This window comes from Armigeres subalbatus, chromosome 2 (genome assembly GCF_024139115.2).
Source record: "Armigeres subalbatus isolate Guangzhou_Male chromosome 2, GZ_Asu_2, whole genome shotgun sequence".
Taxonomy (NCBI): Eukaryota; Metazoa; Arthropoda; class Insecta; order Diptera; family Culicidae; genus Armigeres; species Armigeres subalbatus.
The window spans coordinates 286,795,462-286,808,147 of NC_085140.1; the positions used below are offsets into that span (position 1 = coordinate 286,795,462).

General features: G+C 38.2%; 1 protein-coding gene across 1 annotated transcript in view; it reads right to left on the reverse strand.

Annotated features, from left to right (window-relative positions):
• The window catches only part of LOC134212363 (PIH1 domain-containing protein 1), a 47,155-nt gene that overhangs the window by 1,564 nt on the left and 32,905 nt on the right, over positions 1–12,686 (reverse strand). Inside the window, exons 3-4 of the mRNA XM_062690141.1 lie at positions 5,067–5,782; positions 4,853–4,996 (exon numbers count right to left, since the gene is read on the reverse strand). Of these exons, the coding sequence (XP_062546125.1) occupies positions 4,853–4,996; positions 5,067–5,782 (860 nt within the window). The remainder of the gene's footprint in view (positions 1–4,852; positions 4,997–5,066; positions 5,783–12,686) is intronic.

The following is a 12,686-nucleotide window of genomic DNA, read 5'->3' on the forward strand; positions in this document are numbered from 1 at the left end:
GATTCTTGATATGAAGTTTTCAATTGCGACCGGAGTCATAGCAACAGCCGAAAAACTTCCGGAGGAGGTGTTTTGGTCGCTGTTAAATCAAGCCTATAGCCTAAAGATTCGTCCTGGGAATGTCTTGAGCAGGTCTGGACGTCAATCGAGCTGGGCGATCATAAGCCATTTCTTTGTGCAATATACATCCCACCTGATCGAACCCGCGATATTAATTATGTTGGAATTCACTGCGATTCCGTTTCGTCGATCCTTGAGGCTGCTAATTCTACTGATCACATTGTCGTACTTCGTGACTTTAACTTGCCAGGAACACGTGGGAACACTCCCCCAACGGCTTATTTTTTCCGAATGCTGGTCTCTCAATTCTCCACGCTGGAGCTACGAAGCTTCTTGATAGTTACAGTTCAGCCACGCTACAACAGATCAATTCCATTGCTAATTAAAATAATCGATATTTGGACTTATGTTTCGCTAGCGATGAATGGACATCCACATCCGTAACTATGGCTCCATCGACACTAGTGAAGCTGGTTGCACATCATCCCCCGTTAACAGTTTCAATCGATTACAGTTTGCCTCATAATGTCGTGGTTTCTCCGGTTTTATTCTTCTACGACTACCGTAAAGCTGATCATAGTTGTATTGCTGAATTTTTCTCCTCCTTCGATTGGGAGAGCATTTTGGATCCAGAAGACGCCAATAGTTCTGCGCGAACTTTCTCCAATGTTTTAGCATATGTAGTTGACAGATTCGTACCGAAGACAATTCGTAATAAACAAAGCGGGCCACCTTGGCAGACAAACGCGCTTCGAAAACTAAAACGTATCAAGAGGAGTGCTCTGCGAAGGTTTGTCAAACATCGAACAATCCCGCTCAAACGCCATTACGCCACACTCAACCGTGAGTACAAGAGGATCAGCAAGCGATGCTTTCATCACTATCAGCGGAATATTCAGCGTAAGTTTCGACCACAACCTTGTCAAGGAACAGCGCAAGGAGTCTGGACAGCCATCGTCAATGCAGTTCAACGGAGTAACAGCTGCTACCACCCGTGAAATTTGCCAATTCTTTTCTGAGCAATTTGCGAATGTTTTCTCAAGCGAGAATTTGACCGTGAAGCAAATTGAACTAGCAGCAAGACACACCCGCTTGTAGGTCGAACACTCAGCTTTATCAATATCGATGAAATGGTAATAATCAAAGCCACATTGAAGGATTGACGACTCCTCTGCTGTGCATCTTTCGTAGGTCTATTGCAAGCGGCGTTTTCCCTTCCTGTTGGAAGTCAGCGAACATGTTTCAGGTCTACAAGAAGGGGAAATTAACGAGACGTCGACAATTACCGTGGTATCACCTCTTTAAGCGCTATTTCGAAACTATTCGAACTAGTGGTAATGAAGCCACTACATGGCCATTGTAAGTAACATATCAGCGATGACCAACACGGCTTTATGTCTGGACGTTCAACAGCTTCAAATCTCCTATGCCTAACTTCCTATATAACGGAAAGTATGGTCAGTCATAGCGCAATCAACACAACAACATGAAAGCTATTATTGCTGTATTCAAATTAATTCATGAAAAAAATGTTACTTAGGTCCTTTTGAAATGTTAAGCGAGACCGCACTTAGCCACTGCTATAAATCGACAGCGAGAGAAATCTCGCTTTTTGGATTGTATCGAAAGTGGGGCTGTTCAAGTAGCCACCACGACAAAAAGAAGGAATGATCTCCCCTTTTGCATTGCACCGAGTAAACGTGTGCTTTAAAAGAAGGCATCATCAACTCTTTTTTATTATCCCGAACAATCGCGTAATATAAAAGAAGGAATGATCTCCCCTTTCGCATTGCACCGAGCAAACGCGTGCTTTGAAAGAAGGCATCATCAACTCTTTCGCATTATCTCGAGCAATCGCGTAAATAAAAGAAGGAATAATCTCCTCCCTTTTTGCATTGCACCGAGCAAATGCGAGCTTTAAAAGAAGGCAGCATAAATTCCTTTGCATTATCTCGAACAATCGCGTAATTTAAAAGAAGGAATGATTTTTTTATTGTCTTTATTAGGGAGACTTTCAGCCCGAGGCTGGCTCGTCTCCGATCGAAGGAATGATCTTTTTACCCTTCTTACACCCTAAGAAGGGTATAAAGATCGCTTGAAAAACCGACTTTTTATCCGAGGCTCGGAGACCCAAGTCGTATATACCAATGAACTCAGCTCGACGAACTGAGCATATGTATGTATGTGTGTGTGTGTGTGCGTGTGTGCGTGTGTGCGTATGTGTGTGCGTTACAAAAATCTCACATCAAGATCTCAGCCGTCCGTGGACCGATTTGCACGATTTTAACACTAAACGAAAGCTATGACTTCGTCATTGTACAAGTTCAATTTTTTTTGCAATCGGACATTTGGTTCCAGAGATATGTGAGAAATACGAACATGAAGTGTATTTTCAGAAAACTAACAAAATACTGTCACATGAATATCTCAGCCGTATGTAAACCAATTTGCATGATTTTATCTTTAAACGAAAGCTATGACTTTGCCATTTAACCCATTGTATTTTGTTTTTGCAATTAGACATTGGGTTCCGGAGATATCTCTGAAATACGAACATAAAGCATTAGACGTATCAACTTCACACATTGGTAAAATATGTCCCATCAAGATCTCAGTCGTCCTTGGACCGATTTGTGCGATTTTATCTTTAAACGAAAGCTATGTTTTTGTCATTGGACCCATTAATTTTTTTTCTGCAATCGGAAATTCGGTTTCAGAGATATCTGTGAAATACGAATATGAGACATATTTTCAGACTACTAATGAAGAATTGTCACACCAATATCTCAGCCGTCTATGACCCGATTTGAACTCTTTTGGGCTTAAATAGAAGCTGTAATATTGCCATTTAAGGCGGCAAATCAAATCTGCAGTCTTTTTGTATTTTTTAAAAATTGTTAAATTTCCAGAAATATCCCTTTTTTTATTTTGAAATCATTAAAAGCATGATAATATCAGTTATTTTACATTCAATTGAAGGTCATATGCATAGAAATTGTAATATGCACTGGGCACACACAACCATTCAAAAGTGTAAGAAGGGTTGCGTTCACTGTAGGTGGATTAAGTCGGGTTTTTTTTGCATTGCTCCGATCAAACGCGTGCTTTAAAAGACGGCATCATCAACTCTTTTGCATTATTCCGAGCTATCGCGTAATTTAAAAGAAGGAATAGGCTCCCCTTTTACATTGCACCGAACAAACGCGTGATTTAAAAGAAAGGCCACTTTACTTATTTCGCCTTATCTCGAACAACCGTTTGATTTAAAAAAAGAAATGATACGAACAAAAATTTAATAAAATAGATTAACTTTTACTTTCACTTTTTGAAGAATGATACGTTCTTACACGTAAAAAGATAACCTTATATGTTATGGCAAAAAACCATTCGAAAATACTTATACTCTTCATTATGTCACCTCATCCCATCATCACCTCATCATCCCACATCAAAAAGCTAATAACATTCATAAGTTAATGAAAAGTTTAAGTTTCGGAATGTATGTTTTTTTTTCTTATACATATCATTGAGCGCCTGCTTTGGCAAAAAAGTATTAGAAATATTAATAATAAATAACATTAAATTTTTGTACGTGTAGGAATGATCTCCTCGGAATTAATAAATATATTCTGGGAAAAAGATTCAAATGTTATGGTTTTCGACAGAAAGTTTTCTGGGAAAATGTAAAGAACCTAAATCGTTGATCGATTATCAAAGTGTCGCCATGCCAATTATCAAAGTGTAGCCATCTAAATTTAAAAAAAAGCCTATGTGCAAATGAAGGGAAAATCATATTGAAATTATAACTTATATAAATGCCAATAATAACTATTCTGAAAGAATTGTAATTTTTCTGAGTATATATTATTTTTAATCAATTATGCCAAACGACTATTATGCCAAATTATTTTATACCAAACGACTTTATGCCAAACGGGGTACCCCTGTTTCAACCATGTAATAATTCAAAATGCGGTAGCCTTCCTGCCCCGGGTTTTCCAATTTATCATGTGCATTCATTTAGGTAGTTTGATCAATTGAGTCTTGAAACATTTGAATTATTTGTTACCTCGCGAAAATTCCGCAGTATTCCGCGAAGGAAAATTCTAAGAAGAGGGGGGGTGCTCCCATAGCGTAGTTTGCCACACATTCGCCTTATAAGCGGACGATCATGAGTTCGATTCCCAGCCCTTCCACCAAGCCCTTGACATTCGCCGGAGGTGCAGCTCAAACGGTGGTGTTTTGGGGGAATGCGTCTTAAAAACGGCTGCCCGATGACGACTGACAAATTCTTCTCAAAGGCTTTCCTCTAGCGTACCCGGATAAATGGCAATCGAACAGTTAGAATCACAATATGGACAAATGGACACATTGCTCTCACGATGAAATGGACCTGGCAATGATAACAATCACGAATGTCTAATAGATTCTGTACAGCAGAATGGCACAGTCAGGGTTGTGACGGGGATCCTGAAATATTTTTCACGCCAAATAAAATCAATTCCGCGCGGTATGAAATCCAATCCGCGCGAATCAGAATCAAATTCAGTCACATGTCAAACACACGTAAACTTAGTAATAGTTATGTAATGCAAATTATTTGCAACAATTTTAAAATCTTCGTTAGACGAATTTGTGCAGAAGTTGTGACTTACCCAGTAAATTAGCATTTATTACAAAAGTTGACATTTGAACAGAATCCCTACTTTGGCAACGTTAACCCCAATAAGATGTGTTTTTGTCTAGCTTTTGTCGCTTTGTTTTTCAAATGTCGCGATGCTTGAAACCTTACCTTTGTATGGATGTTGAATTGAGCATTCACTTGAGTCCTATCAAGCTGATAGTCCACAAAAGCATCCAACAGATAACCTTTCTTTCTCGCTTCCAAAAGTATCCTATCTTCGCCAACATCCAACGTGATTTCCTTGGCCGACGTCTGCAAAAGTAATCAATGTTTTAAGAATCATTAATTTCCATATTCTAGCATGATTCGAATATGTACTCACGCATTCTGGCAGGTAGAACTCGCCTATCAGCTTCTTAACTTTACCGCTCGCAGGTTCACGGAACAAGCGACAGTCCGGCTTCTTGAATCCCGCCTGCGAGATTGCAAGCTTGGTCGGATCCGGGACGTACTCATCCTTGCCGGACAGTTTGTTCCTGACGTCCTTCATCGTTTTGATCGTGCCTGGATCGATCTCTTCGATCAGTTTTCTCTTCGGAATATTATCGCTCAGAAGTGAAGGTGTTTCCAACTCTTTCAATTTCTTCAAATCTTTGTCCGTCGGTTGCTTGTAGCTTTCAAGCACCGTTTTCACATCGCGGTTTTGGATATTGTGGGCAATCAGTTTATCGACGCAACTTTTGTTCTTCAACAAACGCCAATCGCTTTCGTCGAGAGCGATGTTGTACTTTGAATCGATTCCCTCAAGCACTATTGTGATGAGGAAATCACGAAACAGTCCACCGGATTTGATTTTCTGGAAAAAGGTCGAATTCACAGCGATGTCGCACACCTGGCACTGTTTGTCTGATTGGTCTTTCGTGAAGCGTGGCTGGGTAATACTCATCGGTATCTTGAAGGAACTTGGAGTGCCATCGTTTAAAATGTCCATCAATTTATCCTCGGTAATGTCTTCCGGTGCCGGTATTCCGTCAGTGTGGCAAACATTGATGAAAAATTTGCCCCGCGTGTCTTTTCGAAAAGCTTTAATGCAGAATCCTGCAATAAAAGAAGATAGGAAAAAAAATGTTTACAAAAACTATTGAAGAAAAGGGTGCTGAAATTTAATTCGGAATTTTCTCCGGAAATTCCATTTTTTTTTATTCCACGGGTTTTTTTTTCTGAATATCTTGCATTATTTTTTCGAGACAACGTTTTGCAATTTAAGAGGGAAAGTGCATAAAATTTATATACAAAAACAATACTTGAAAGAGGAAATGCATGGTTAAAAAAAATTAATATAAATCTTCACGCAATTCACGGATTCACAGATCTGAAATCTCACCCGGAGTTGTAATAATGTAGATCAGTGGCGGAGATCTGTGAGCTTACAGTAGGAGCTTAAGTATGAGAACGCTAATGAGACTTCAAATCTGTGTCAATTTATATCATTAATTTGTTGATATTTTTCGGTGAAAACTAAACGCAAATGCGACCAGACGTCTAGCGGTTTGCGGGACGCTGCATTTTTCAACTTCGTTTTACAATTTTATTACAATTCAAATATTTTTTCTATTTTTTGGGTCAAAATCTATGCGAAATGCACTTTTGGAGTATTCATTTGCAAGCCAGTGACGCAATCCAGATAGGCGTCCCGCGTTACTAAACGCACACTTTCGATTTTACATGACGCTTCAGTCTACTGCCCTACATCCATCATCAGATTTGCAATAAATCAGTTGCTCATCACTGGAGTTTGAAAACCACACTGATGGTGAGCAATTGATTTATTGCAAACCTGATGATGGCTGAAAGGCACTAAGCCGAAACGTCATGCAAAATCGAAAATGTGCGTTTAATTTTCACTGAAAAATTTCAAATTACTGATAGGTATAAAAGTTAACGTTACACAAACCCTTTTTGTGTCAATTTGTTTATCATAGCAATTCTATTCGAAAATGTTTGTTATATAAGCAGATTGTTATTCTTTATCGGTTTCCATATGCGGTTGTTGAACATGGTACTTAAGTGTGCCCTTCTAAGCTGTTCGTCCTCTTTTAATTCATTACATTTGTTTAGTTACCATCTAGACAAATAACACCAAATCAGCATTTTGACGGCCACAATACACGGATCGAGACCACGTCAATTCATCCTCGGTTGAACCCCACGTTTGCCAAGTCATTCTGTACCTCGCTCGCTACATTATTTCTTGAAAACGGCACAGCTGTTCAATCTCCTAACAATCTCTGCTTCTTCTAGATGGCGTTTTTCTCCTGAAAGAGGCGGCATTTCACGTTCTGCCGGGTATCTTGCTGCAGCGTGACCACACGTGCTGCCTCTTTCTCCTCCAAAATCTGTCTGCACTTTTCGTCAAACCTATCGTTCCGTCGACTTCGTCCCAAATACCCGACATTGCTCTCCACTACGTCTTTAATGGCTAATTCATCAAAAGATCCTTTCAGCCTTTCAGACATCTTCCAGTCAGCGTGTGTTAAACCGTCATACAACACTCTTCTCCTGTCGATGAATCCGCGCGTTTGTATCGGTGGAGACGGAAGTTGAGGAAGTTGAATAATTCGTGTACTTTTGCTCATTGGTGATCTCCGATAACGATACCATCAGAGAAATTCGGAAACGCAGATGGCAGACGGCACGTGGAGGAGGCGAAAGAGCCACGAGTTGCATCAGACTAAGGTGGGCCGGCCACGTAGCCAGAATGTCGGATAGAAATCCGAGGAAAATGGATCTCGACAACGATCCGACGGGCACAATAAGGCGAGGTGCGCAGCGAGCAACGTGGATTGATCAGGTGGAGGACGATTGGCGAGCCCTTCGTAGACTGCGTGGTTGGCGACGCGCAGCCATGGACCGAGCTGATTGGAGAAGACCCTCATGTACTGCACAGGCCACTCCGGCTTGAGTCTGAGCAAATAAATAAATAGATGTGGTCGATTTTATTTTCTGTAAAGCCGAGACCTACATGACCTTGTGATCCGGTCGATGGGGGAAGAGCGATCACCACCCAAGTAACCATGAAGCTATATATGCTTGCAAATAATACAGCCATTAAACACGCTTAAAAACAAACCCAGCCAATTTTAACAAGGTTTACTTTGCTGCGACGCATTTTATTTGAAATTGCTATCAGAGCCTAATTAATATCTTAATTTTTGCTGTGACAAGACCTGAAGAAGTAGCACTCGACCAAAAGGTTGAAAACCAATTCACTATTCCCTCCGTCTGACGTTATTCGGCCTCCAAGAAATTAATATCTTTTAACACTTGCTTTGTTTGACCGTGCTAGCTATCGTCAATGATTGAGCCTGTCGATGAGGAGCGTTCATCAAGGTCGTAGCGCTTACATACCCTGCATATCAAAGCACCCGTGGGCTGGGAGTGCAGCTATGTTAATCAATTTTAAGTCATTTAGGTTATCCATGGTAAAATGCAGGTATAGCATGTTATAACATGTTATAACATGCTATACCTGCATTTTACCATGGATAACCTAAATGACTTAATATTGACCAGCATAGCTGCACTCCCAGCCTAGGGGTGCTTTGATATAGGATAAGGTAATGACAAAATACATTCTTGCTTCACCCCTACTACAACCGGGATGTTTTAGGGATATAGTGGTCAATGAAAGCTAGACAAAGATACTTTTGAAATTTATTGACCTACTCCAGAATGATACGAAGCGAGTCAGAATGGTTTACACAAGCCCTTCTGATCTGCTTGAAGTTATCAGTTTGATGCACTGACTGACACTTGTTGCAAAGTTTGTTTAGGCACCAAGCAGAACTTCGTGAAATTTTACTTTCATTGTGTGCAATAAATTGAGCTGTTGCCTTGTGGAGACAAATTTTCATGCTGCACAAAGAAGCAGCGGTCTGTATGTGTTATTTGTGTTTTTGATAATAATTCAATCGTATTGAAGCTGGAGAACCGGGGTAATGTATTGGGTTGTTTATCGAAGTACAGTAATGTTCCGTTTTTACCACTTTATTTTATCACGGTACTCGTTTTTGTGTTTGGCTTACAGGCTAAAATGTGAAAAATGAAGCATGAGCATTATGACCGCACAACTCGTAGTTGCTACTCCGTGATTGACTGAACTTGCGAAATTGTACAGAGAACAATTGGGGTATAAATGGGGCTTGGGATTAGCTACCCATTCTCAATGTACACGTTCCGGTAGCTCAAATATTTAAAGTCAATAACGGCACCGGCCACGTCCTTACGGTCATATAGGAAGGGAAGGATTGTTAGTCCGACTCTCGTTGCTACTAGAGACCGAGCATTCCTTTGCATTTCCACGATTATCTTGGGATAGGATATCGTTTTAGTTACAAAGGATAATTTATCTGGATTTACTTTGGTAACGCTTCGTTCTATGGGATGGGAAATAACATTAATACGCTGTCTCGCGACGAGTAAAAAGTTAATACGCGCACGCCCGGTGACATATGAAAACCGAGAATAATCGCGTTTTGGACGACCGAACGGAAGTGCAGCACTCTGTACTCACTTGCTTGATGGCTACTGCAAACTATTGAAGATCGCGCTTGTTTCGACCGGAGCAAAGCGCAATACATGCACATGAGTCACCGAACACAAGATAGATATGGGGCCGTCCAGAAACCACGTGGTCATATATGGGGGGAGGGGGGGTTTGGAAAATGACCACGATAAGCCACATGGGGGGAGGGGGGTGTTGCTCTCGTACCACGTGGTTTTTTTACACGAATAACTTTTGGTGAATAACAATAGCGGTGTAGAAAATACAAATCATTAAAATTTAATTATTTAATCATTAAACGCAAAGCGCATCTCAGGGCCGATGCCTACGTAGCGTCTTTTCAGCTAAGCGTTGAAAAGACGTAGGTGTGCATCGAGAAAAAAACAGTAATAGCCTATTCAGATTACGCCATTAATGACATAATAATTGGCGTTTCAGGGTAAATACGCTTTATGATGTCATTATTTACGTAATATTCCATACATTTTGCGCTGTCAAATTACGAACAATTATTACGAGAGAGCTTTCGTTCTAACTGGGATGCAGGGAGAAATTCAACAAAACAAAACTGACAAGCGTCACGCTCTCTTTGCCAGAGAGAAAATTCTCTCTGTTTTCATTTCGTTTCGTAGTTGACAGTCATGCTCTTTCTGTCGCAGCAGGGTCGAATGCATGTTAGATGGAAATCTTCTGAGCGCTGAAGAATAACTCGGATTGTGATGGTTTTGTGGAGCGCATTTTATATGATGAAAAATAATGATGATAATTGTTTATTCTCCACTTATTCAACATGAATTGTTTAAAAAACAGATGCTCTCTAGAATTAACATGAAGTATTTAACTTAAACCTGGATTTAATAGAACAAATCGAATAAATTTTCAAAGTTCAAGGGCCAATGCGGAAGACAATTTAAAACGTAGGAATGGTTGTAAAACGAATATATTTGATGAATAAACATGATTTCATAAATTGTTTCAATTCTGCTCCTTGAATGGCTTAATATACTTTGGATTTCAACATTTTTCACGTGGGACAACTGTACGATTTGAATGGGATGTATATATAAAGTAGAATAACCTTAAATAAAACATGGATTGGTAATGCATTAATTCATCCAAAATCCAGTTTAAATTATATCACATTCACACGATTCGATTTTGTTAGAAGCTTTTTCTTTGATTGTCGAGTAGAACGCAATGGTTCAGTTTCCATTTTTGGAAAAAAAAAAATTGCTGGGTTGCCCTTCATACAAGGAGATGCTGGTGGAAATACAATTTAGTTCGATAATATTTCTTGAAAATTGGTCCTTTTTTTATTTATTTGTGAGAATTCCCAAAAGTATCTAAATTTTTCTATCAAATCTCCGTTCGATCATAGTACAGAATCAAAATACTTTTTAAACTTAAAAATAAATTGAGGAATAGTCTGATTCCCCGAAGAAAGGCGCACCCAATTAATGAATGTAGCTTCGCTCATTATCCTTAATGAGAGCTTCAAATATTCTTCGAATATCCCTTTTTATATTTTTTTTTCATAGAAACTTTGTTCAGAAAAAAAATTTTCGATTTTCGCCACACAAATGCTTGATTTCGCAAATTAAATTTTAAAACTCTCCTTGAATTCAACCCTGTATTAGCGTGCAAATGAGGAAACATGGAAACGTCAAGATATATTATCTTGCTGCAGTCTGAACACCTCGTAATAATTGGATACCCTCTCACTTAACAAAGTAATAAATAGCCCAATCTGAATAGGCTATAAAGCAGCATCGGTCGCAACGCCGATGCATATCCGCGTTATTTGACGTCTTAGCCTTAGATCTTTTTTCTATAAAAAAAATAAACGCAAAAACAGGTTGCGATTCAGTCTCAATTTTCACAAAAAAAAAATTGGAAAGAAAAAATGGAAAAATATTTTTAAAAAATACGCCGCAGATGGTTTTTGGCATCACGTCGCCGACACTTTTGCATCAGCGTACTGCGGCTACAATTTTGAAAAATGTTCATGCTTTTACAATAATCCAAGAATAAAACTTCAAAAGAATTTATTGTGGATATTCAGGAAAAATCCAGTAAAGAAATTTCCTGAAAAAAACTTTGACATTACTTCATACAATCCTGATAAAGTGCTGACATTCAGTATGATTTTTGAACAATTCTCTCTGAAAAATTTTGCTTGGTAATTTTGCTACAAATTGTTAATGAAAAAAAAACAATACATCTCCAGTGTAAATTCCGAAAAATTTTCTTTAAAACTTGGAAAAAAATCCATGTGAATTCTGTCTGAAAATTCAAAACAGTCCCGTGGTAACAGTAATGTTCATATTTTTTTTACATTCTAATGAATTTCTTCGATAAGTTCTTTCGAATCTTCACCAGAAATTCTTCTTAATTTCCAAAAGAAGTTTTTCGAACATTTTAAGGAGTACACTTCAAAATGTTCATCTCCAGTTAGCTTTGCGAGCAAAGGCGTAGGATTGCCAATCCGGAGATGACGAGTTCGATTCTCATTCCTGTCTAGGATGTTTTCGGTATAGTGTATCCATCGTACTTGCTACACAAGATATATAATCGTATACTAAGTTGAAAAGCAGACCAACTTCCAGTTGGAATATGGAGTCATAGAAAAAGAAGAATACTTCTAAATTTTTCATGAAAAAATCTTCTGAATTTCCGAAAGATATTAAACAGCCAATGGTTCATGAAACACTTTGATGGAAATATGAAAATTGATTTTCTGTTTTTGGATTTTTTTTTCAAATTAGGAATTTTGAAATGAAAATTTTTCGGAATACTTTTTTACGCTCTTTGTGAATTCTATCACATTTTTTTTTAAATTTTCTAGTATTTTTTATTCGAGGCATTATTTGGAAATTCTTTGAATATTCATAGAATAATTCTTTAGAATTGTTTTTTTATTTGCAAAATTTCATCGGGAATTCATTCTTCTTCGGGAAGTCATTTTGATTTCTTTGTAGGTTCAGCTAAACATTGCTTTAAATCTTTACCATGCAAAGGTGCACAGGAAATGATTTAGAAATTTTAAGGAATTTTCACATCAGAAAATCTTTAAAATTTTGATTTAATTTTTTAAGGAATTCCTACTGGAAATGCTTCAAAAGTACAACCTTTACAAGTACTACAAAAGTACATTTTTTTCGTTATTTCCACTTGCAAAACATCGAAATTTCCTCGGGAAATTCATTATTGGTGTTTCAAATGAACTTTTTTCGATTTTCTACTGGAAAATCTTAGGAATTTCCATCGGAAATATTTTGACATATTCCCTAATAATTTCTTTTGGAAATTAAAAAAAAAAACTGCTGAAAATGTCTAAGAATTTCTTTTAGAAAACGAAAAAAAAATTCCATTGGAAATTTAGAAGAATTTCCTTTGAAGATTCATTAAAGTTGCCCAGGATTTTGAAAAAAAAACTTT